Source organism: Epinephelus fuscoguttatus, linkage group LG22 (genome assembly GCF_011397635.1).
Source record: "Epinephelus fuscoguttatus linkage group LG22, E.fuscoguttatus.final_Chr_v1".
NCBI classification, from domain to species: domain Eukaryota; kingdom Metazoa; phylum Chordata; class Actinopteri; order Perciformes; family Serranidae; genus Epinephelus; species Epinephelus fuscoguttatus.
In genome coordinates this window covers 7,598,657-7,625,961 of record NC_064773.1, presented here as the reverse complement: position 1 = coordinate 7,625,961, position 27,305 = coordinate 7,598,657, and the positions used below count along the sequence as shown (strand labels likewise).

At 41.0% G+C, this 27,305-nt stretch overlaps 1 protein-coding gene and 1 long non-coding RNA gene across 2 annotated transcripts in view; one reads left to right on the top strand and one right to left on the bottom strand.

The window, feature by feature from the left end:
* The window catches only part of nrip2 (nuclear receptor interacting protein 2), a 75,931-nt gene that overhangs the window by 6,927 nt on the left and 41,699 nt on the right, over positions 1–27,305 (bottom strand). The window contains exons 3-5 of the mRNA XM_049566908.1: positions 17,805–17,887; positions 17,169–17,275; positions 1,267–1,319 (exon numbers count right to left, since the gene is read on the bottom strand). Of these exons, the coding sequence (XP_049422865.1) occupies positions 1,267–1,319; positions 17,169–17,275; positions 17,805–17,887 (243 nt within the window). The remainder of the gene's footprint in view (positions 1–1,266; positions 1,320–17,168; positions 17,276–17,804; positions 17,888–27,305) is intronic.
* Positions 9,500–11,703, top strand: LOC125882936 (uncharacterized). Its single transcript, XR_007448429.1, has 5 exons — positions 9,500–10,314; positions 10,433–10,484; positions 10,634–10,733; positions 10,901–11,197; positions 11,376–11,703. It is a non-coding gene; the product is annotated as an uncharacterized LOC125882936 (long non-coding RNA).

Genomic DNA, 27,305 nt, shown 5'->3' with positions numbered 1-27,305 from the left:
TAATAATAATTATAATAATTATTATTATAAATATTTTTGTTATGTTTTTCCCTATTTTTTAAAATAATTTTCTTTTTTTTTGCAATTTGTGGGAGATTTCTTACAAAGTCGCTTTTTCCCCATGTTGCTGAAAGAAATTTCACCAATTTGCTCAGCGTTCAAGGGTTTAAGTATTTGTGATAGGTGTCACATAGAAAGCAGCACAAGAAAATGGATGCTGCTCCAGGGTTCAAAGGGTTAATTAAATATTAAGTCAGCACAGACAGAAAATAGTGAAACACGCCCCTCACATCCTAAATCCAAAGGTAATGTCTTTGATTAAAATGGACCAACAATCCAAAACCCCAAAATATTCAGTTCAATAACCAATCAAATAAAACAAAAAGCAGCAAATCTTCACATTTGAAATGCTGAAACAAGGGAATGGTTGGTGTTTTTGCTTAAAAAACGAAGTAAAGCTGATTGTTGGTGCTTAAAATATTCTAATAAGAAAAAAGCATATCATCAGAAGCTGCTATAATCACTTAAACATAGCACTTGAAGTGTGTAACATTAGGACGATGTTTATCTCTGAGTCAATATACAGGTGAGTTGCTTTTGTCGCTCAAAAATCTCAGTAAATCCTGATCATTTATAAGCCAGTAATCATAGTGAATTACCTTATTGTTTATGAATATTTACAGAGACAGCTCAGTGCAGGAGTAAGCTTCAGGAGAAATGTTCGTCTTGCATTACAAAGTCCTTAAGGGCTAATTTACAAAATGAAGAAAAAAAGAGCTCATGTTCCCTGAACGCCCCGAAGTCCCACTCTAATTAGATTTTTAGGAGGATATTAACCAGATGCAGCAGATGTAACAGTGATATAACCGAGAGCCACCTTCAGATTCCCAGTGAGTATTTTTTATTAGGTTTAAATTGCATTTTCAAATGTGCAAACTCAAAAATTCCACCTCACAAGATGTCCTCAATTCGCTCTTATCTGGGTTTAACCTGCACAGTGGGGATCCTGCAGATAGAAATAACACCAGCCTTTTCCCCACAGATAACACCACAGACATCTCTTTTTAAGAACTTCTACCTCTTTCCCCCTGAAATTGTATATTTTTTCAACCACAGTAGCATTTTTATTTCTTCTTCTCCTTCCCTTTTGCTTATTTTTAAAAGCCATGTAACCATTCCAGCTGCTTCTTTAAAAAAAAAAAAAAAAACACCAAAAGCCACATGATAAGGCAGAGAAAATATTAGCAAAGCAAATGAGGACCTTACGTTAAGTTCCAACAGAGTCTGAAGACCCAGGCACAGCTCAAACGCCTCATCCTCTGAAAGTGAAAAAGGAAAGATAAGGGGAGAGAGAGTGAATTTATGATTCCCGTCCACGAACATCCTCATCTGAAAACGCATACATTAACCTGAATCCAGGTTAAATCGTCAACACAACTAAATTATTCATTCTTGCGTTAATGAGTGCTGATAAGCGTATGGACTCATGAGGACGGGTTTATGTTCTGAGGGTGCAAAGAGAGAGTTATGGAGCTGGGTGAGAATTTAATATCCGTGAAAGAGTCAGGCAAGTGTTTTAAGGATCAAGACAGTAGGGGAGACCAGGGACGATTGAAACACTTTCAGTACCCACAATTATCTGGATATGTGTGTAATAGCCCTCGGATTTTGAAACCAAGTTCTTTATAACCTTTTTATTTTTATTCCTATTTTTACACAAGAATGACAAAGACGAGCAGTGCGGAGAGGGACAGGAAATCCATTGGGCTTATTTGGAGTCTCCATCAAAATGATGCAAAAAATTAGGCTGTACAGAACACACCATACATACATTTATATAATTAGATTGCACATTTATAGTTTGTGATATTTGGGAATGTGTGTGAGTACAGAGGTCAAGCAAGCTATTTATGTAATTAGTTAATGAACAATCAGAATTATGTTTTAGTTTTTTGTTCTGTTTGCACTGACTTTGTTCTTGGCTCTTCTCTTTGTTACCTCCGCCAAGGAGGTTATGTTTTCGCCGTCGTTGGTCTGTTTGTTTGTTTGTTTGTTTGTTTGTTTGTCTGCAAAATAACTCAAAAAGTTATGAACAGATTTTAAGGAAAGGTGGATAATGGGAGAAGGAACAGATGATAAAAATTTTGGTGGTGATCTGTTGAAGCAAAGTGGATAAAATAATAAATAAAGTCTATGGTCTGACAGCCTCAGCAGCAATTCCAATTTCTAACCGCTTCATCCTCTTGAGGGTCGCGGGGGGGCTGGAGCCTATCCCAGCTGACATCGGGCGAGAGGCAGGGTACACCCTGGACAGGTCGCCAGACTATTGCAGGGCTGACACATAGAGACAAACAACCATTCACGCTCACATTCACACCTATGGACAATTTAAAGTTATCAATTAACCTAGTCCCCAATCTGCATGTCTTTGGACTGTGGGAGGAAGCCGGAGTGCCCGGAGAGAACCCACGCTGACACGGGGAGAACATGCAAACTCCGCACAGAAGGGCTCCCACGCCCGGGATCGAACCGGCAACCCTCTTGCTGTGAGGCGAGAGTGCTAACCACCACACCACCGTGCTGCCTGTGTGCAGACATGTATAGCTGAATTTTATTAATATGTGATGCCATTGCTTTTATTATGGTCTCTGGTCTGGTGGTGGGGACCTGATCTTGTGGGAGTATAACTTTTTTTTTTTAAATGTTCAAGTCTGTGTTTTCTTTCTCTGAGTGCTTTTCTAGTTGTGTTTGTGGTCCTTTATCTTTGTTAGGACTGAATAACGGGAGGGAGGTCAAGATAAATCAAAGCAAGGACACAGTAACATTTCTATAATTTAATGGTTTGGGACTCTGGAAATCAGGTTTGACTTTCAGGGAATAGTTTGACTTTTTTTGGAAAGACAGGATTTAGAGACGGAGAAAAACAAACTCTCTGTCTAAGGCCCAATCCCAATACACCCCTTAACCCTACCACTTGCCCCTATCCCTCCGTTTTGTGCGTTCACACATAGGGGTAGGGATGTCCCGATTCTTGTTAAGGGAAAGGGCAAGGGCGGAGTGCTAGGGCTATATGGCTCTCCAAAAGGAGTTTTTTCAGAGGCACACTCCAAAGCAAGTGCTACAGGAAATCTCCCAGAATGCCTTGCGAATCACCGGCAAGATGGCAGGGAACGCTTTGCACCCCTTAATATCTCCTCCTGTCTACGTATCTGTTCCACAACCAGCTTTCTTTTATCTTTGAGACCTGCTTTATTCCATACCGGTTTGCCTGAGCCAAGCCCCAGGCCTCCCCGGCCAAACTGAACATTACCTATAATCTCTGCATGCCTAAGAGCTGTGATAATACCATTATTGTCATAGTAGGGAGACAAAGAAGGAAAACACCACATGAAAAATTTCCCTGTCTATTTTCAGTATGATTGACCTGTTCTGTCATGCCCAACAAAATCAACATATCTGTCATTTTGATAATTTGGGTTTGTCACCCTTATAGTTTATAGTAATTGCAAGCAATAGCATTGGTTTCTTTGAAATCTGAACGTTATAAAATAAGCACATTCATGGCGCTTGGTGAACGTTTTGTGTGTGCGTGTGTCTGTGTGTTAATGCGCACGCGCGGCGTCCGTTTCGTTAGCAAATAGCCGTAGCCCATGCTGTGTGGTTAGCAGTTGAGTTAGCGGCTGAGCACGACGCTCTGTGTCAGTAATTAGTCGTGGCCCGTGTTGTGTGTGTGTGTGTGTGTGTGTGTGTGTGTGTGCGCGCGCAGCGTCCGTTTTGTTAATTAGTAATTAGCCATAGCATATGCTGTGTTGCTTGTAACGAGTAACGGCTTCACAATAGCCTCTGTGTTAATGTCAGTAATTAGCAGTGACACATGCTGTGTTGCTACCGGCAGCTCTAGAAAAATTGAGATGATACTTAAAAGCACTGTTGACAACAAAGGAGCTATTGGCTGTCCTAAAAGTCGCTAGAAGTCGCTAAATGACATCATCGCCTAATTTGCATAATTGTCCGTATGCATATAATTGTAATGGCTGCTGTAGGAGAGAGGAATAATGCCGTGGGAGAGACAAAAACTGAGTAAAAAAACACCCTGAATATGTTTAGAACTACAAATGAACCTTCTTTCAGTCTTTCTTCTTCCAGGTCGGGATCAGCCAGCGGCGGTTCCGCGCCTGCGCGATTCACTTGCAGTCTGGACGTGGAGGGGTTAACATCTCCTGCTCTGACTGCTGTTGGGAGGGAGGACTGGGCCGTCTGTGAGTGCTTTCTTTGGGGCGAGAGAGGAGCCCACGGCAGCATCTGCTGCTTGTTGAGAAGAATAAGAATAATACGTGCTCTCACAACAGAGTCTGCAGAAGTCTTCAATAACATCAGAAAAAGAGTCGCTAGAGGGGTCAGAAAAGTCACTAAATATAGCGACAAAGTCGCTAAGTTGGCAACACTGCTTAAAGGCGCTGTATGTAAGAATGTGGCCAAAACGGTTACTGCACTCAAATTCAAAATACTGCCGTGAGTCGTGTCCGCCCCCCCCTCCCCTACAGATTCGAGGTTGCTGGACAGTGGCAGATTTGTCACTGATTTGTCTGCCCACGGGCGGCTGCCGTGGCAGGGCTGCATCGCCGCATCCTTGATCTTTGGTTTTCCAGCGGACCGTTCAAGCAAGTCCGCTGGAAAACTGCTGCTAACGCTGCTGCCGGGATACAGCTGAGGAGGAGCCGGCTGCTAATGCTATGTACCGGGACGCTGCTAATGCTGCTTGCCGTGCTGCTGTAGCTCAGTCGTAACTGTAACTGATGCTGAGACTCTACTGACTGCGTGACTGGTAGACGGCGGTGGGTGGCGCAACAGGCCAAAACACACATTCAAAACATAAACATGATTTGCTGATTGTAAATATTTTTTTAAATGCAAATATTCTGGCTGTACTATTGTTGTCAGTGAGATCAGTATGTTATATGAACATTATTCCTTAGTCTCTGTGACGTATGAGGAGGATTTTACGACTGTTTGCTTTAGATTTCTTACATATAGCTCCTTTAACATTATCTGTTGAAATACTTTTATTTTGTTTCTTTTAACATTAAGCAACGTTATCCATGTGACGTTAGACTTTAAGTTCAGCTTGACCTTATCTTTCTGACTTGAGACATCTGGAGGAAGGTGACTGGAACTATTTCTGGCTGTGATAAACGGGAGTAAAGAAATGTAGTTATGCTACTAAGCAAAGTATTATATGAAGCATCCGTCGCGCAAAATAATATCAATGGGCGCTGTGGGCAGGACATTGTTACACAGCTGTGCCTGTGACTTCAGGCAGAGAGACCGCTGCATCAGAGCAGAAGAGCACGTTTTAAAATACATTTATTTTATCAATTAGTTATTAACTTTTACTATTTTTAGCAACTTGCCCAATCGGGCAAGTGAGTTGTTAGTTTACATGCCCAACCGTGAGTTTTACTTGCCCCGGGCAATCGGGCAATCCTTATTGTTGAGCTCTGTAGTGTACACTTAAACTAGTATTTTATTTTGAGATGGGGCGTCTTGTAGGCAGTGAAAATACGCTGTTGTGTGTGTCACGTGTGGCACTGTGCGCTGGTATGACGTACTGGGGGAGAGCAGAAAGTTGTCTACTGTCGCTAATACACTTGGTGGCTATTAGAACCTCATACAACCCCACTTCAAAAAAATTGAACTATCCTTGTAATGTTTTTATTCATGTTTCTAGTTCACATGACTAAGGCTTTTATACCATACTCTAATAATGTATGTTGTGTGTTTTAGGTGCTGCTGGTCCATTCATTGAAGTTTGGCTACCGTGGATGAAGTGGAGTTGTAAGTTTTGCAGTTTTGCCACTTTCAGTGAAAGAACAATAGTGAGTCATTACAAAGGTAGACATGGACGTGGAAGACAGGACTTGAGCTGCATTTACCCCAGCTGTCTAACTGTGCTCCAATCCCATGTGGATTTTGCAAAACATGTCAAGGAGCATAAAAAAGGATCAAATGAGGTTGCTAAGCTACACTGTGAACTTTGTACTCTTTCCGTTTGTTGATTTAAAACCTGGCATTGTTGTAAAATGTCACAGTCAAGCCTTTGTAAGTGATGAACATTAAGACTTGAACAATTTAGTGTCATCAGATTTATTGTCTGAATCTGAATTTCAGCCTGTGCAGAATTCCATTCAGCAGGCGGATTGCATCCCTTTTACTTCGCCTGCAAGCAGTCCTTCATGTGTCACAGTCAGCAACTCAAGAAATTGTTGATGACTTATTTGATGTTGGTGAATGTGTAGGACAAATAACTAGGCAGACAGTTGAAAATATTTTGAAGGAGCATAATTGCACATCTGAGGAATTAACAGCATCATTGACTGAAGCATTACAGTGCCAACCCACTTTCTTTACTTTCAAGAGAGGGGTCTCTTGAACAGTCTGGACATGACACATCATGTCTGGATGGTGACTACTTTAAAAGAAATCAGATTCTCTCACATGAAGATGTTAGTTTATGTGTAACTTTGTACATTGACGATTTTGAAATTTGTATTCCCTTGGGCACCTCCAGAAAAAAACCCCACAAAGTTTGTGGTGTGTATTGGGTTCTTGCCAATTTGCCAAGAAGATACAAGTCATCATTGACTGTGTTTACAAGGTCTTTAGTATCCCGGTTTTGAGGCTTATCCCGGCTTTGGGCATATCCGGGATATGATGTTTACATGGAACACAGAGAAACCCGGTTAATCATATCCCTGTATACATGATAAATACCAGTAACCCGTTTTCTGATCACAGCATCCTATCTGCGCAGGCGTGTGTTATGTCTTTTACGTCTTTTGTTTACAACAGATTGAGTGGGAAATGTGATGTATTTATTAATTATATTTAATTATTAATTATTATTATTATAAATATTAATATTTTCCACTGCGACCTAAATTGTTCAACGGTGCGAGGTGGAAAACCAGCGTCACGTAGCTTGTCCGCAACAGACTTGAATAGGTCAGCATTTCTGTGTCTTCTGCCGTCTAAACACGTAGTTATGTTGAGTTCTTTCATCATTTTCAGGCAAAATTCAGTCTTTTCATCACTCCAAAAATGGGAAGCTCTCGTTGCCGCCATGTTGCTTGTATATCTGGTGCGTCACTCTGGCACCTGCGCACACAGCGGGCAGCCGTCAGAGACCAGGATAAGGTGTATACATGCTCCAGTATCCCGGCTTCTATCGGAGTACTCCAGGTGGCATAACCCGGTTTCTGAATTCGGGATATGGTGTTTACATGCACAAACACAAAAACGGGATACTTAAAAAACCCAATCAAAACCGGGATACTAAAGACCTTGTAAACACAGTCACTGTCATCAATTTACGTAGCTTAACTGTGCAAGACTGAGCATATCAAAATTTATGGGTATAATAGTGTTTTGGAGCCACTGATAAAAGACATACAATATCTAGAAACTGTTGGTGTGTTTGTTGAGAAACTTGCTTGTAATGAGAGTTTTAATCATGTTATGTCAGACACTGTACCGTGTCCTATTGAGAAATATGTTCAGTACTTTCTGTCTGTCTCCTCAGATTATGGCAGAATTCAAGAGGATTTTCACCGTAGACCTCCTGGAATCTTTCTCGAAGGACTTGATGGTCTGGTCCCAAGACTGCTGGAGGTGTACAATGCAGCAACCAAGTCTGGAAAGAAGTAGTCACTAAGAGACATTTTGGACTGCCTTGTGAGAGATGTAAGTGGAAGAGGGGGTGACTAGAAAATTAGGCACCATTTGTTATGTTATAACATTTTCATCTTACTGCATGTTTCTTTGTTTTGTATGACACAAATGAGTGAAGAAGGGCTGCTGCTCTGCTTGGTCTATGGAGCTTTATCCCTATCTTTGTTCAAGAGAGTGGTCTATCAGTTTGACAGCATTATTTATTGATTTCACGTTCAAAAACCCTGCCCTTGCACTCAAATAGCCTCTGCTTGCGCTTGGATCTACTCTGTTTCTGCTCAAACTGTGTGCTCGCACTTAGATACCATGTTGCTCGCACAGATTTCCTGCTCGAGCTTCGGCTTCCTCGCGCTCAAACTGTTTCTGTGCGCTCGGGGAATTTCTGCTCTCAGGTTTCTGCCCTGCACTTGGATTTTTTTGTGTAACAACCCTGTCAAAATCACCCAACCAATAGAATGCCAGATTCACTGTTGACCAATGAAATGATCCCTGCCTCCTTACGGGCGCGCTCGCTTTAGTTTTAGAGCGTCCCGTCTGGGCAGGTGCTCTTTAACCGGGTTCATCCACTCCCACCGTCTTCCCCTGTACCTCAGCCTCTCCCATGGCTACCTCAAGCTCCCCAAGCCCTCCAACCCCTTCTCCTAAAAAGAAGAGGAAGACAAATCCTATAGTGGATTTTCTTATGGCAGAAAGTGCAAAGGAGCAGAAACGCCATGAGGAGAGTGAGGCAAAAACAGAGCGATTCCTAAACCTGTTTGAGCATCTTATCGAAAAAATGCCAGACAATAAGTTCACGTTGGCTTGGCTGTTATGTGCAATATTTTCATCACACAGGTTCCTGTTTGTGTGATGGTTGATTTGTTTATATTTTAATTGCACTATTAATACACTGAACAAAAATATAAATGCAACACTTTTGTTTTTGCTCCCATTTTTCATGAGCTGAACTCAAAGATCTAAAACATTTTCAATACACACAAAAGACCATTTCCCTCAAATATTGTTCACAAATCTGACTAAATCTGTGTTAGTGAGCACTTCTCCTTTGCCGAGATAATCCATCCCACCTCACAGGTGTGGCATATCAAGATGCTGATTAGACAGCATGATTATTGCACAGGTGTGCCTTAGGCTGGCCACAATAAAAGGCCACTCTAAAGTGTTCAGTTTTATCACACAGCACAATGCCACAAATATTGCAAGTTTTGAGGGAGCGTGCAATTGGCATGCTGACTGCAGGAATGTCCACCAGAGCTGTTGCCCGTGAATTGAATGTTCATTTCTCAACCATAAGCCGTCTCCAAAGGCGTTTCAGACAATTTGACAGTACATCCAGCCGGCCTCACAAAAGTGTTGCGTTTATATTTTTGTTCAGTGTATTTTAATTGCACTATTAATATATATTTTTATACCGTTCATAATAACTTTAATACTGTTCATAATTCGTTTTACACTCTTCATATTTACTTCTATACTGTTCATATTTACTTTTGCACTGTTCATAATATTTACTTTTATACTGTTCATAATATTTACTATAATACTGTCCCATTTCATAGGGGACTATTTCAACCCCTACCCCTTGGGTGAAAATAAGAAATGGGATTGGCCCTTGTTTGGGGCCAATCCCATTTCTTATTTTCACCCCTACCCCTCTTTATTGAGTGCCCCTTGCCCCTTGCAACAAAGTTACAAGGGGTAGGGGTTGAAATATTCCCCTATGAAATGGGACAGTGTTAAAGTAAACAATATGAACAGTATAAAAGTAAATATTATGAACAGTATAAAAATAAATATGAACAGTGTAAAACTTATGTGCAGTAATTAGCACATCAACAATCAGCACATTTCATCTGTTTTTCACTGAGGAAATCTATGACATCTTGGTCAACATGACAAACCTGCAGGTAAAGTAGAAACTATTACACTCCTTAGATAACATTTTCAGCATAATTTAACAATACTGAGATAATATTGATGACTGTAATACTTGTGTTCATAATAATTGTGATATGAAATTTTCATACTGTTTCATCTCTATGTACAGGGCCATCGGCTCTTGCAGAAATGGACACCTGCAGACAAACTGGAGATGTAGGCCTTCATCGGCCTTCTCCTCTTGGCTGGTGTGTACAAATCACGTGGTGAAAACACCCTGAGCCTCTGGGGCAAGGATGGCAGGGATATCTTCCTGGCAGTAATGTCGAGGAAGAGGTTCAACATCATATCCAGGATGCTAAGTTGGATTTTCATTTAATATATTGAGTCATTCAATTATAATTTAATTTCATGTCAAATAAATAATTTATATAAATGAATGTATTAATAAATAGTTTTTAAAAATTGAATTAAAAATAGATGTATATATGCATTAATTTCATCTAGGTGGATAAAGGGATGTGTTGTGACATTGTTCTTCTTATTTTTAATCGATTAGGTTCGATGACCGTGAAAAATGAGCGGCACGCTTTCGGCGGGACCATGACAAATTGGGACCAATCAGAGAAGTCTGGGACATCTGGGTCTCCGCTGTGCAAAAGATGTGGGCACCTTGTTCAGAGGTCTGTGTGGACGAGATGCTGATTGGTTAGTACTGTATTGTATTTAACTGTATTCTGTTGTATTGCATGTACTTTATTTGACAGTGACAACAGACAGAATTAGCCAGAGTGCTAAAATTCATCTGCATTCTCTGTGTCCCCAGGTTTTCGTGGAAGATGTCCCTTCTTGCAGTACATGCCTTCAAAGCCAGACAAGTAACATTTATTTTTATCTAATTATCATCATTGCATTATATTGGCTTTTATGATTTTATATTTAGCCTCCATTTGTTAGGCCTTATCACATTTATCATTTGAAATTAAGATTGTCATTCATTTATTAATTCTCTCACTCACTCATTTAGATATGGATTGAAGGTGTGGGTCCTCTGTGAGTGCTTTACATCTTACTGCTGGAATCTTCAGATTTATCTGGGGAAACTATCCCCAACAGCAAAACATTAGGTAAGCATTTTATAGATCAAAATTCTTAGGTAAAAATGTAAAAATTGGTTTACACAGAGAAAATGCAGAGCTTATTGCAACTTCATATTTCGCCACACAATCGCCACACAATCGCAGCATTGTTTCAGCATCTTTCTTTCTTTCTTTCTCTCTTTGTTTTCATTCAGGTGGGCCTAGGGAAGCGAGTGGTGATGGAGCTGACGGTGGGCCTTACGGGAACCATGACCACCGACAACTTCTTCACGTCTCATGACCTGGGGCAGCAGCTGCTAAAGAGGGGGATGGCCCTCGTTGGCACAATCCGTAAAACCGAGCCAGAGCTCCCACCACAGCTCCTGCAGATGAGGGGAAGGGAGGTGCTGTCCACCATCTTTGGATTCACCAAAGACACAATGGTCTGCTCCTACATGCCAAAGGATCAAAAGCTGGTGGTGCTCCTCAGTACAAGGCACTGGCAGCCAGTGGTGAGCAAGGAAGAGCGCAAGAAACCTGAGGTCATCCTCGACTATAATTGGTGCAAGGGAGCGGGGGATAGCCTGGACATTGTATGCTTTAATCATGAGTATACTGTCTTTATTGTACCTTTTCGGGGAAATTAGTTTGTAGTCCATTTAAATTTATGAATGAATTTTTATCATGCAGGTTACTGGCACCTACACATGCCACAGGCAGACAAGGAGGTGGCCAGTGGCTGTCTTCTCCAGAGAGTTCGGCATCTCCTGCTGGAACGGCTTCCTTGTTTGGACAGCTCTGAACCCAAGATGAGAAATAAGGAAGACACACCGCAGGAGGCTTTTCTTTGACATCCTTGGGAAAGGACTCCCCGATGACCACCCGCTACCACCCACCAGACACGAGCTGCCACCCACTACAACCTGCATGCAGCCATGCAGCAAAAGCTAATTGGTTTCATGTTTTTACAATTCAATCACAACAATTACATCAGTTAAAAAAAACTAAATTGATCTTATGTCTCTTGTCATTATCTGTCATAGCTGTAAATATTCAAGTCAGGCTGAACTTCTGTTGATTCAGTTTCACTCAGGTTAAAGGTTTTGTGTAGAAAATACAGAGAAAAGACTGATCTTTGGTTTCTTTTTAATGTGAACAGCAGTTTTTACAAGAAAGTTTGCTTTTGATACTTGAACTATGTTTTTCTGAGATCACCCTTTGTAGCAAGGTTCTGTTTCAAAAGAAAAAAAATAGACTATATACAAGAATTCAGAACATTAGATCAATTAATTTCTCTTAGAGTGTGTCAGTGATCAGTCTGGCTGACTGCTGAGCAGATGTTGTCAAGTTTTTCATGACTGAGTAAGTCATCCTGTTCACATGATGACCAACAGCACGCGACAGTCACCGTCAGTCTGAACCTGAAGGTTTCGTGAAATTAACAAAACAGGAAAGTAGACCGTTTGGCCTTCAAATTAAAAGCGTAGAAATTGTCATTTAAAACATGACTGTTTTGATCCATCAACTTGATTTTTTTTTTTCTCAAACTCAGAGCAGTCTACAAAAGAAAACACAGACTTGAACATTTAAAAAAAACAACAACGTTATACTCCCACAAGATCAGGCCCCCTTTTTCTCCAACACAGAACATTAATTTCAACTTTAGAATTACAACATTTAGTTGAACGAGACGTGCTGTCCGGCCACCAGATGGCGCTATTTTTCACCGTCTTTAGAAATTAGAATTGCTGCTGAGGCTGTCAGGCCATAGACTTTATCATTTTATCCACTTTGCTTCAACCGATCACCACCAAAATTTTATCATCTGTTCCTTGTCCCATTATCCTCCTATCCTGAAAGTTTCATCAAAGTCCGTTCATAACTTTTTGAGTTATTTTGCAGACAAACAAACAGACCAAAGCCGGCGAAAACAACCTCCTTGGTGGAGGTAATGATAAAGGCCCCTTCACATCATGGATGTATAAAAAGAACTGGATAAAGTGTTGGAGGCGGGGCCCCATTTAATTACAGTGAAAGTTGCTCAGTGGCACATAAGGCCAAAAAAAGTTTTATTCCGGTATAATACTACCCGGATCTTCCATCCATTGGCCCATAGAGCAGGGGCACTCGAGACGTCCACCGGCCAAGAGGCTAACTTCCAGTTCAGCACTCTGCTTACTTGAATGGGGATAAAATGATTTAATTGCGCAGCTCTTCTAGACTTTTGAAATGTTATCAGACACAATGGATCAAATTTTGATAGTGATATGAGTCTTCTGGCAGGAGATGTGATGTGATCTCTTTCACTGTGTCTATAGCCTCCTTTCCCACTGCACAAAAAACCCACTAACACCCACTAACATCTGGCTTTTGAATGTAATAGAAAAGGTCACAATCAGCATTTACACCTTGGTCAAATTCCTCTGCAGTAGTCTCAGGTATTTATCAGCTTTGTCTTTGATAGATACACAACGCCTGTGTGAACGCACTTATTTGAGCCCCTTTACCAGCTAGATGCAATGATGCCCCTCCACAAAAGACCGCGTGTCTCCGCCCGAGCAGCGCTCAAACATCATTCCAAATTAGTCTGCACCCAGTTTGAAAGAGAGACTGAATAATAAGATATATATATATATATATATATATATATATATACTTATATATGTAAACAACATTTTCACAGGCCTCTGTGCTGCTTTCTACCGTTTACTTACCTGTTTTCCGGCCTGTTGCTGATGTCGAATATGACACATTAGTAAAAAATATATCAGAAAGGCATGCACATCTGCTTCAGAGCCATGTACACAGCTCTGGTCTACTGGCAATTGGAAAGGAGTCTATAGCCTATTTTTTAGCAGGTTTTCCCATGTTTAAAAAATACACGCACTAAGTTTGGTGGAAAAGGGGTGCATAAGAAAAAGTCTTTTGGGGCTCCATGGCATCATTGGACGAACCCAGAATTTGTGATTCCATGGTTTCACCACTTTGTCAAATTGGCTTCAAAGTTCCCAGGGGCTTGTCTGAAACCTATCATTTCCGGTGTTTGCACCACTCCATGGCTGTTTTTGCTGCATCAAGCAAAGCATAAACGCAGCCATAGCACACCTCCGGTGATCTCGCACTGCTGCTCCTGAAGTCTAAGCTGATTGAACTGAAGGAACAGTGCTGTGCTGCATGCTGAAGCTAGCAACCAGCCCAGCTCAAAATGTGACAGCCACTGCCTCTGGAACCCATTGTTTCAGTAGGTCGCACCATGACGCCTTTTCACTGCGTTTAGCAAAACGAATGTATGTAGCGAGACCTTGGGAGGAAAGCACGTTTCCAACCAAGTCATATCAGGTGTGTGTATCAGACTGAGAACATAACAGTGATTGACTGTTGACCTTGCGCTAGGTTGCACTATTCTCAGTAGGTTGACTAGCTAATGTTAGCATAGCAAGTCTAGAGTAGCTAAAGGCAGACAGATGAGCATCATGGTTCTGTGGCCCTGCAGTGACTGCATCCTTGTAGCCTTTCAAAATAAAACCACTATTGAAGGTTGCTGTCAGGTGATAGTCATGGCGATAATGGTTACGGTAAAACTGGTGCACAGGCACATCTCTGGTGCCTCTTCATGAAAGCCTTTATTCTTGCTGCTCTAAACATTCATGAAGGAGTTTATACTGAGCATCACATCCAAGTCAGGAAAAACTGTCCTTGAAAGCAACTTAGTGACAAAAATAAACTAAGCAGATGTACTTTTTCCCCTCCTTCTTTCAGACCTTTTATTTATTATCTGTAGTTGTTTCTCTTTCGAGCAGCGCCTGTGGTGACTGTAACACATTGCATCGGTGACCACTTATCTCCAAAATCTGTCATAGGAATCTATAAAAACAAGATCAATCAAACAAACTTTCTCAGTAAAGTGTCTTCAGTAGTTGGATTTATGGAGTTGGGCTCCTGTTGGCAACGCTCCGTCTTTGTTCAGCCACAATGACAGTTGCTGCTCATGATAATTATCTTCCCACTTGTTCATTTTCTGCACCAAGGGATTTGGCAGCTCTTAGTACAGCAGATGTAAAAGCTTTCATAAAAAGTGCAAACAACATCATTGTGCTGGATTGGAAATATAAAGAGGAGAAAATAAGTAAAACAGACATTCAGTTTGCCTACAAATATTGTTAATTACCGCTTTAACATATTCTTGTCAACCTGCTGTAATTTAATGGTAATTCTTGCTCGGGTGCTTTAAGAGGACAAGGTTGGATGTGCTGCCTGCATGTTAAGTACCGAGACGAGCACATATCCAACTCAAAATGTCATTAATTAAAGCGCTGCAGAAGTGACACAGCTGGTGAACTCGTGTTTTTCTACCAGAGTTGCAGCTGCATTTATGCGTATGGTCAGGGTGTTGTGACAACTGGGAAATAAACAGCACCATTTGTGATGACTCAAATGTACCTGGAGGTAAAAAACATTGAGACGCTTTAGCAGCAGTTTAACAAGTATTGGATGGATTGCCATGGTATGCAGACAATCAATCCCACTGACTTTGTTAATTTTGTGACTTTTCCTCTGGCACTACTATAAGGTTGACCTCTAAGTCCTGCACAGCTCAAGTTTTGCAAACCGGCACCCGCCGTCCCCTTACACATAATTATCTCCATGTCAAATCCAGAGCCGTGACTCAACACACTGTTTTACTTGTCTTATTCAGATGTGCAAAGTACTCTGTCAGTCAGCTCCCACTTGTTGATATGATGCAAAGTGACACAAAGATTACTGATTTAGTGGTAATCATCCGTGCACATATAACTGCCCCTATTACGAAAGTCAGCTGCATCCTCAGCTTATATAATGTTTCGTCGAAAGTCATCTACATATTTTTTCAGTTTGTCAGATCAGGCAGAACCTGCTGAGCGTCCACACAGTCAGCTCAGGCACTTATGAATATTTTTCTAATCACCTCCTGCCCACTCCACATTTGGTTCATTTTGACCCATGTCTGTGAATGTCTATACTTTTGTTTCCCCGTAACAGGCTATTGGTTAGTTACCTGCAGGGTCGGACTCTGGTTCACATTTGTGGTTTTTAGTTAAGTATCTTGACAACTGTTGGATGGGTTGCCAGAAAATTCATGTCCATATCTCCCTCAGGATGAAATCTAATTTGCCTCAGTGACACCATGACTTCTCATTTAGTACTATCACTCTGTCAAAAGTTGGTTTTAACTTGTCCAGCACTTTGGTTTATGACAGAATATCTGCAAAACTTATGACATTACCATCATCCTCAGTTGTTTTTTTGTGCCTATTAGCAAATGTAATTTGTTAAAGATAATTTTTTTGGGCTTTTTGCCTTTATTATAGGACAGCTTGAGAATGACAGACAGGGGGCAGAGAGAAGGGGGAGGTCCATGGCAAAGGGCCACAGATTGGAATCGAACCCAGACACTCCACCAGGTAAGAGGTCACCCCCATTAGCAAATGTTAGCATGCTAACACGCTATACTAAGATGGTGGACTGGACAGTTAAAAATTTTATCTGCTAAACTTGCAACACCAGGCCACAACAGTCAGCTGTAGGTCAATGTCAGGCCTTTGTCCTGGTTTTTGTGGTGTGTCCTGCACCACTGATTCGTACACACAGTCAGTAGGCAGGTATGCTGTAATTGGTCAGAAAAAGATGTGGATATACCCTTTGTGTTTATGATAGGACAGTTTGAGAATGACTGTAAAGGGCGTGACCATGGCAAGGGGCCACAGGCTGGAATTGAGCCTGGACCGATGCAGGACTCAGCCTAAATGGAGCGTACACTCTACCAGGTGAGCTAGAGGTTACCCCATATTAGCAAATGTTAGCATGCTAACATGCTAAACTACAATGGTGGACATTTAAACATCATACCTGCTAAACATCAGCAGTATCACTGTGCCTAAGGCTCCTGAAACACCTGGCTAACAGTTGGCTGTCGGTCAATGTCAGGCCGTTGGTGAGCATGTGTTGTCCTGGTTTTTGCAATGTGTCCTGCACCGTTGGCACTAGTCGGCCCTTGTCTGCTGTTTTTTGGCTGATTCAGCATGTTGAATCAGCATCGGAGCTGGTGGAGCCAGTTGGCGAGAGAAATCTGTTCGTTGGCGCACGGTAAATATCATTTGTTCTTTCAGCATTGAATTGTGTTGTTAATGTGCGAACTGGTTAACTAGCATCTTGAATTCGCCCTGTAAGTCTACTGGTTGACCTTTGTGAGTGATGAGTGATGAGTACAGATTACCACCACCTGCTGACATGGAGAGTTACTTCTTGTAGTCCTGTGGCTGTAGTCTTTGCGGTGTGCTCAAGCGCAACTTTTTGACTGAGACACAGGCGACATGAGGTGACACAACAGTTTGTCACTTTGAGATCAATTTGGTGTGTCTGTGCCTTCAGAAATCCAAATCATTCAAATAGTTTAACTAAATTTCACTGCATCAGCACTCTTACACTGTGATCTAACATTCTTACCTTTGACATAGGCTGAACACTGGACCGTCTGTCGGCCCAGCTGCAGCTGCAGACCCGTCACTGAGCTGCTCCCACCGCAGGGTGAACTGTCCTGACCGGGTACCAGTCTAATAACACAAAACAATCTCCTCAGTCGTTCAAACCAAACACTTTTGGAACATTTAATTTCATTTTATACCGTAGCTGTCTCCCAGAAATAGATCCTCTCATCATGTGTCACTCTGAGCTTTTTATTAAAACGTCAGTCAAAAGATTGTGCAGCTGGGGTTTTATTAACTTGTATTTTGAAGACAAACAGTGCACCACTGTTTACTGTTTGCCTGTTACCTATTTAAAGCTGATTTGAAATTAAGATGAGAACAAAATATCCCATCCTCTTAAGCCAGTGCACAGACTGTGATCTGGAGACTGAGCTTTATTTGGCATTTTAATATCTTTCCTTAAAATTGAAGGTGATGTCTGGTCTATAAGGATCTGGGAAAACCTACCTGAAGAGCTTACAGACTTTTTCTTGATTTTACTTTCACTGTTCTTTTATCAGCGTTTTGGTCGATTTGATTGTCAAAGCACTCAAAAGATGACAGGTGATAAATGTGTGGTGAGTGTGTTTGCAGTAAAGTGCAGGGCATTTCTTACCCCAGCCTCTGGCAGCAGGAGCTGGAGATGTGGTTATGTTGGCTGCTGGTGTTGATGGATGCCTTGACTTCAGTCTCGCAGCACTGTGGAGAACACAGGGGGGAGGTTTTGGTGTCACAGTGTGATTTTTCAACTTCAGTATGGCACTGCAGCACACTGGGAAACAACCAGTCACAACAGCACATTAACACAACTCCGGGGAGCCTTTCAGAAACCACTGATCTCTTTTTTCTTTTGAAAGAATCCAAATCCATTCGGCTCCCACGCGCCGCTGAATTTGCCAAACTGCAAAGTTGACTGTTAATCAACTTTGTACAAACAAAACAAATCTCCCATCGGGGGAGCATCTTCAAGCTAGCTCTTGTTTTTAGAGGGTTTGCTCGAGTCAAATGTTATTTTGTGTTTGTAACCCAATCTGTATTGATTCTGTGTTGGAGTCTGAAATCACAACTTGTCTGTTAAATGCTGCAGGCGTTTGGTCCAACAGCCTCACGGTTAAGTTAAAAAATAAACCATCAAGTACATTCTGTATCTCATTACAGATCACGAGTTGTTTATTCGACTATTAACTGACCTGTTCAGTTCATGTTGCTGACTCTGTTTCCTGTCAAGATGCTGATTCTTCGGTTTGTTAAGTGCACTTTGATTTTTTAGACTTAATGAACTCAAAAGCATCACCAGAGCATGAATTATTAACCAAGTGAGTCATATGTGCATTTAACTCATTAGTCAACCAAACAACTCCACACTGATGAGTAAAGTGATCTATGGCAAGCCATATGATTCATTATACAACCTCAGAGCTCACTGTACTGCAATTAGTGGTTCTTTATTATCTTTAAAGCAGCTAAAATTAATATTTTTATAATATGTTTGCTCATTTGACAAATTGTGAGAGGAGTCACTTGCTTGTGCTGACAGATTAACAGATAAAGTAATTTGCCTGCAGTTCCCTCAGCTCTATGGAGGTTTGTTAAATCTTTGAGTTCATAAATTGCTGCAGGGATGATGTTTATTTGTAGGCCAGCTCAGAAGTCAACATCGCCCTGGTTTCCTTGAAAAAAGGCCAGTGGGATTTCTCCATTGGATTTTGAATTATTGCAGATAATTAGCTCTGTGGCAAACAACAGTTCATGATACTTATACACAATCAGTGGTGTAGTGGTAGCTGATGAGGTGGATGTACTACTTGGTAGGTGGGTATGTTACAAAGGAGATAGTGGCTATTCTAATGGATTTTTGGCTGATAGGTGGGTATACTGTAAATAAATCAATACGAACAACACCACAGTTGCATGACTTCAGCGTCACCACCACAACGAGGCTGTACAGACATGTTTTGGCACCTATTCACTCTGGAGGCGTGCAAAAAATGTTAGCAAAAATAGCAGCACTTGGTTTCTGGCCACCATCTTTACTGTTTTTAGTTCACTCCCACCGCACTCGTAACGTCATTTTCATCAGAATGTCGCTATTTTTGGCAAAAAGCTCTAAAAACCCCTGGATGTATAAAGAGAACTGGATACAGCTTTGGAGGAAGGGCTTGGTTCATTCTCATGAAAGTTGCTGAGTAGTGCATGAAGCTAGAACTGCTGCCTGTAAGTACCCAGAAGATTGGCACTGTACAGCAAGCACACTAGAGACTTCCACCAGCCGAGCTTGCTATTTCCAGTTTAGTGCTCTGTTAACTTGAATGGGAATAAAAACACTCAATAGAGCCACTCTTATAGACTTTCTAAATGTTATCAGATCGAAAGGATCAAATCCTGATAGTAAAATGAGTCATTACACAGGAGTTGTGATGCTCAGAAAATGTTTCCACTGATTCACAGACATCCCATTCACAATGCAAGACAATGGGGATAAGTCTTTAAGGGCCACAGGGGTCAGGTGACAGTGTAGTTCCACTGTTAAAGGGAAATTTTGGTTTATTTCAACCTGTCTCCTATCAGCCTAAATTTGTTTCAAGTGACTAGTGACATAAAAATAATAGTTAGCATGTTAGCCGTTAGCCTAGATACCACAGGAGCGCATAGTAGCGTCAGACCTGTTAAAACGTAAGTGAACGGGCAACATTCAAGTGCAAAGTTAGTCCACTAAACAAGCTTTTTTTCCACAAAGACCGCCTCATATTGTTAGGATAAATGTCAGAGAACATATAGAAAACGACATGTAAACGTGTTGTCTTACCTTACCGGTGTGCTGCCATGTTTGTTTACCATCTAGCTCTGCTTTCCAAAGCACGGCCGAAATATCGCGAGAACAAGCAGTGATCTCATAGCATGCCTGAACAAGCAGCAACAGCTGGAAGGCAGAACCGGACAGTAGCCTGAAAAGTTCATTCATTTATTTCATGAAAGATTTATAGAATAATGGCTGACTTTTTGCCAGACTTCGACTTTGTGGAGGAGGAACTTGATTTTGCAGAGTTTGATGGCCGCCCTTATTTATTTGAGCCAGAATACACTGACGAAGAGCTTCGTGAAATTGAAGAACGGAGGAGGAAAAAGAGAGAGAGGCACAAGAGGTAGAGGACGAGAGAGGAGGAATGGCTGCTGCAAGGTTGCGTAGCTCTGGAGATTGGTGGTGTACCTGTGAATGCTGTGCCCCAGTGCCCACAGAAGAGGAATGCCTCTGTTGCAAGGAATGGGACCGGTTGCAGCCTTATTTTCAAGGTCTGGATGTGACCGAAAACGAGACACCTCTATCTGGAGTAACGTTAGTATCCAGCTGGGCTCTATCTAGAGCTGGCGAGATAAATTTCAGCCGCGCTTTGGAAAGCAGAGCTAAATGGTAAACAAACATGGCAGCACACCTGTAAGGTAAGATAACATGTTTACATGTCGTTTTCTATATGTTCTCTGACATCCTAACGATATGAGGCGGTCTTTGTGGAGAAAAAGCTTGTTTAGTGGACTAACTTTGCACTTGAAGGTTGCCCGTTCACTTACGTTTTAACAGGTCTGACGCTACTATGCGCCCCGGCTGTATCTAGGCTAATGGCTAACATGCTAACTATTATTTTTATGTCAGTAGTCACTTGAAACAAATTTAGGACGATAGGAGACAGGTTGAAATAAACCAAAATTTCCTTTTAAGACACCATAAAAAATTGGTTTCAAAGCCCAGCGCACCTCCTAGGGGCCCATAAAAACACTACGGTACGTTGTGCTCAGCAGCAAACAGCAGACAGATACAATAAGCAACTAGCTGGTGAACACAGCGGAGCATTCAGAAGCTAAGGAGAGATATTTCCCTCAGGAGTTGGTGGAGACCAAAAACAAAGCAAAAAGAGAGTGAATATTGGACATTCATCCACAGCTGGACACAAACATGACTCCAAATGAATGCTGAAGTTGCTTTATATCTGCTGGACATATATTAGCAACTGTATGCTAACAACTTTGACATATCAGCTTGTTTCCACTGCCTCAACATGGCCAAGAATAAGCAATTATTAAAGTCACAGTCGACATTTTGGAAAATACACTTACTGACTTTTCATTGCCAAGAGAAGATTAATATCATTCTCATGTTTGTCAGTCAAATGTAAAGCTACAAGAGACAGATGTGCTGTGTTCTATTTGTTTCAGAATTTAGCGCTTAGCTAGACGTTGCACCCCAGTTGACCACGTTCCAGTAGGTCAGAGTTTGGTTAAGTTCCTCCGAATTTCTGAGTCGGAAATCCAACTTCAGGGCGCTTTCCAGTTGAGGTTCCCAATAAATTTCCTAAAGAGCACACCATTGGCTTAGCTTACCTTAGCTTACTGTAGCTAACAGAACAGCTAGCCTGGTTTGGCTCAAAGTTTAGAAAAACACCAGCATCTCTACAGCTCACTAATTAGCACACTATATATTGTTTATTTAATCTTAGCTAAAGCGTAAAAACTGCTAACTGTACAGTGTCCCGGGAATTAGCCTAAAACCCAGAAGCGAATTAGCATTTTACCACTTCCAGTTCCCTCGTCTTGAAGTCAATGAGTTTTTTGTATACGTTTTTGGTCAGATGCCTGAAATAATGTCTGTAGTTAACACAAGCTTAAGAGACTTTCATGTTTTGTTCTACGACATAAAATACGTCAGTAAATACTCCACACGTGAATTTTGAAGCCATTATATGTTTTTAAAAAAGTGGTTGCTAACAAGTGGCTGAATGAGACAGTAGAACATCATCACGTCGAAGATGGTTACAGCCTACATGTGGTATGGATGTGAAGTCAAGCTAAGGTGGTGCAGTTTGTTTATCGCCTAATGTTGGCTTTTTACTTCTGATGATTGCACGTCGGCTTCAGAACACACGAAAGTGATGTTCATTAGTGCAGATTATCTTGCTGAACAAAACGTGCGAGTGTCATAAACATTTGTTTGCCACAGAGCTTATTTTCTGCAATAATCCAAAATCCAATTAAGAACTCCCAAAGGCATTTTGTCGAGGGAACCAGGGTGATGCTAACCTCTGTGTAGGCCTACAGGGAGATGTCATCCCTGGAGCACTCTTATTTCCCCTTGATGGATCCAGTCTTTATGCTAAGCTAAGCTAATGTCTTCAGGCTGCAGCTTCATGTCTAACAGACAGATGAGAGCGTTATCATTTCAATTAACTTTTCGCTTAAAAAAAACGAATAAGTGTATTGACAAAACGTCTATTCCTTAATCAGACGTCTCCCATCACTCCAGCTGGAGTTTCACAGTACTAACACTAACAGGCAGCTTGTCCTAATCTCCACTGTCATTTCTCTTCTTCTGCATCTCTCAGTTGTCTGTTGCCTGCGGGGCACTTCATGTCACTGAGACATGTTGCATGGGAGGCAGAGGAAACTCTACGGTGCAGCAGATTGTGATGGTTTATAGGAACTGTTGTCTGTAATGGCTTTTTTCTATTCAGCATTCTCTCAGCTGATGAATGCAACGTGTGCATGAGTACAGATATGTTTGTGGGTAGAACAAAGAATTCATTCAGGACATATGGTGGCTCTGCATGCATATAAGATAAGCAGTATGCTGGAACCACCCCCGCACTGATAGCTGTGTTTCACACCATGTATAAATTAGATATTTTCCATTATCAAAGCAAATCAATCCCAGCTCCAGTCCTCTGCGCTCCTTCATTGTTATTCTGCTTTTATGATTTTTCTTTCAGAGAAACTGCAGCTTGGTTCTTGGTATTTTAGTGAAGTTGTGATATATTTATGAAACAGGGTTTAAGTCCTCGCAGGCAGACCTTGATGAGCTATGAATACTAATGTCAGGAGAAAGTTAATAGGGACGGGTGGATTTTTGAAAATGCAATAATTTTAAACACGCAGAATGGAGCACAGTTATATTCACTCCACATGTGAGTGCAAAGCTGTTGGAAGTCAGTATTAATAAAAGGCAGGACGACTGCACACTGGCTCCAAACCACAATTACAGAGCAGACAAAAACATGAGATTTATTTTAATATTTGCAAATGTTATACTTAAGGACAAATTCAAGGTACTTTTATCCAACTTTTATTCTTCCAACAATGACAGCCGGGCTACCTAACCCTGAAATGGTTTTGAGCACTTTACCAGCAGTAGTGTCACAACCGTGCAAGATGCAGTCGCAAAACGTTGTGTAGCTGAGATTACAGTGAAGGCTGAGTTCAAAGATGGGAATGGTCCAAGAGAAGGGCTAGGAAGTTAAGAATAGGGCTGCACAATTAATCACCTGTCTGTAACCGCTATAAATCTACAATTAGCAATTTAGAACATGCTTTCAGGTCTTGCAGTAAATTTTATACATGGAAGAATATTTTCACTGTTTTTCTGAGGCTTTTGGGAAATTTTTGGAACCTGATCCACTCATAGCTGTCCATGGAGCGACTAGATTCTTCTGCTAGCAAATACCAAAAAAATGGCTGTTTTATTTTGGATTTTACAAGTGTGGAAGGCGGCCTCTGTACCCACATGTGATTTATGGTTAAATGAAATGGCAAACACATTACATCTGGAGAGACTATAACGATTCTATAATGAGGATAGAGGTAATATGTTTTAGATGAAGCACCTTGCTGTGTGTATTTTTTGTTTTCTGTATACATAATTTTTACTACTACTACTTTGTACTAATCACTCTGACTGTGGCCGCTGTTACATACGATGTGCTATGCCTGTTGGCTTAGTTTTTCCTATGTAACATAGGAACATGATGTTTTTTTCTGTGCTCTAAAAAGCAATAAGCATATATACATTTAAAATATATATATATATTTTAAAATGTGGCGCAAAATACCATCATTACTAAAGCATTGTGACGTCTCAGCCTACAAATCATATTCCAGACGTAAGGGAACGTACTTGTTTGGTACAGACCCCAGCAAAATTCACATTATTTCATTTTTAGGTATTTTTTTCAGTAAAATAAAGTGAAACCATTTCCACTTAAATCTTGACTCATGTCTCATTCGCACTATATGTCAAAACTAATTGAAATATGATCATTTGTGCATATCATGCAGCCCTAGTTCAGAAGTGGCCATTAGCCCCCCACATTACGCCCCAGGCCCACATTCATTTGAAGTTGCAGATTGCTATAGCACAGCTGGTGATCGCCTCAAAAGATGAACTCTAGTTTTAATGACTTTTTTCCTGATAAACTGAAGGATGAAGGGTTCCTTCATGTGTTGGGAAAATTCTTCTACTTTTTAAAGGTAAATAAACTCTTAAAAAAACCTCCCGGATCAGCTGGAGAATGCATCGTCACAATGCTAATATGGTCGCTGTATCGTCTTCGGGATATATGTGCTTTTAATTGAGTTTTTGTTGTATACTTGTTGAATTGTTGTCACAGGTTGGATAATTAAACTGTTAGCAGAGCACCTATCTGCCTACTTGTATAAATATATGGATATGGCCACCATTTTATTACAGTTTAACCTGGAAAAGACCTGATTGGATAAAAGCATTGTCTATTTAAATAGAATTGTAGTTTGGACGCATTATGCAGGTGTTACTCTTCTCAAGACTTATTTTTACCTTTTAAGTAAAACAATTTAAGTTTAAAGTGGAAATGCTACCTTCAAATGAAACTTGTGAGCTTGTGGTAAGTCGTGGGCACAATATGCGTTTAGTGTTTAAGTCGTGAGAGCACTACTGCCAGACAACAGCAACATGGACACAACTGTCAGTGTCTAAAAGCCACCAAAGCTAACAATTTAGCAAGCTAGCGAGCAGGTTAAGTAATGCAGGAAACGCAAAACTGTAATAACAGAAGAAAAAGGTGAAGCAGTTGGGAAATCAACATTTTCCTCAGACATAAAAGTATGAAGAAAAACTGAATACGACTAAAACAAACTCCAGACTTTGACCCAGGAGACCGGTGTTCAAGACCAACAACACTGATTGTGGCGTTTGTGGAGCCCAAAGCCAGATGTTCTTTTAGCGACACGCAGATTCCTTTCTAGCCGTGTTTCTGCGGCTAAAAGCCGGGTATTTCTTAGCGTCAAGCATGATCTTTCCTAACCATAACCATAAAGTTTTGTTGCCTAAACCAAATAGAAGTTCTTTGCAGTAACTATCCCTAGAAATGAACTGTGGAAAACAAAATGCAGTTTCCTGTGTTGTTGGTCGTCTCTAATGAAAAGAGATCTGGTTGTCTTTGCAACAACAGCGCCAATAATAATAAAACCTGAATATGCTAGTGGAGGAGAGGTTACTTAAGAGGTCTCTATTAAAAGTCTACTTAAGTCAGAAATAGCTGCCTTATGTTTTGAAATGTTATAACATTTATTGTGGTTTCTACTGTCCAGCACCAGTCCTGGTTTCCGAGAACTTGTCTGTATATCTTTCTCTCCCCGTCATCTCTGTCATAAATCAATACCTTATCCACTTGACCCCGGGATATTTTCCCCCCCTTGGACATAAACAAGTTCAGTTTCCATGAGCCTTGTTTTGATCCCTCACACTCTGTACAGACTGAGCTCAGCCTCCTTTGTCCTCACAGGCACATCGGCTTATCAGCAGGGCCACAAACCTGCTCCTTTGTCTCAGTCCCAACGGTGCAGAAAATCCTAAAGTTTAAAAATAGCTGCCGAATGAGTAACTGAGGAACACTTTGCATTTAATAAGTTGATGGTAAAACCGAGAAGAGTGCAATGAGTAATAGGGGAAAACGCTGAATCTCCCGGAGCAGTGTGAAGTGGACGACTAATTTGAAATACAGTCACAGTCGCAGAAGCTGTGCTACATACTTTTAACACCACAGGGAATAGCAGTTGTTTGATCATTGTATTGATTTCTTACAAGGATAAAAAATGGCTTCGTCCTTGGTGGCGTACAGGGCTGTATTTCTGTCTAATAAGAGAAGGACAAAAATATTTGCCCTTTACCCTCTGGATATAGGTTACATATTTAATACTGGCACCAATATATCTACTGTCTTTGTCCTTGATTAGATTTAATGGAGAATTTGGTTAAAAAAATGAAACTCATTTTCATTATTTATTCAAGTTTTTAAACATAGAAAAATGTGGGTTGTTCAGCGGAGCTTTGTGTGGGTTGAGGTGCTTTATAGCACCGCTGCCACTCAAAGAACTTTTAAACAACCTGCTTTTTCTTTAGATTATAAATCTGTGGGAAACACTGCAGTCTAACAAAAACACAGATTCTGTCAGCCAGGGTTTGTGACATCACAAACCTAAAAAAAAACAATCCCATGAGCTTGCAGCAGGGTTTTCCGTATCGTTAGCATAACACTCTGGCGAAACAAGGGGTATCAGAGGAGAAGCCAGGTGTAGCTACATATCTGACGTGCACCTCCCCAGAAATGTAACTACATGTTGTGGCGACGCAGACCTCCTGTCTATTTCTGTAAGCTGAAACCATTTCCCTCAGTGGAAACAAAGCTTTTATTTACTTTAATTTCACAGATAAGAAACAATAAATTGTGAAGACAAAAATAGCATTTTAAGTCTTGTGTGTGATTTATCCTGGCTTCATATGAGAAGAGGAAAAGTCTGCTAGCCACTAGGCTAATTTATACAATGTAAAATGCCATAGGCTTGTGCTAATAACGTTAGCATGTTGTATTTGTGGGGAAAATGTGTCCAGATAAAGACTTGTTTGAAGAAGTGTTTGTCTGTGAATGCTGCGAGTTATAGTGAAGCTGATTTGTGTACTTGTGTTTGAAACTGTCTCTATTAAGCCATGTTTAATGTGTGTTTAATGTGTGTTTTGAATCAACTAAACTTCACAGAAACCTCCACCGCCAACTAGTGTTTTGGATGTGTAACTGCAGAGTGACACAGACACACCACCGCACAAATATAAATGCTCACAACAGCGTAGGCCACCTGCGTAGGCTACAGCGTAGGGTCTGCATAGAGCTTAAGTACAAGTATAAACCCTGCTTTAGTTTCACCCTCAGGTCTAACTAAAACACTATTGAGCTGAATTATGGGAAATGTAGGATCAAGTGCTAGACCTCAAACTAGGGAGAAAGACTCAGTACATCTCAGTTAAGTTTTGTCCGTCTTGCCC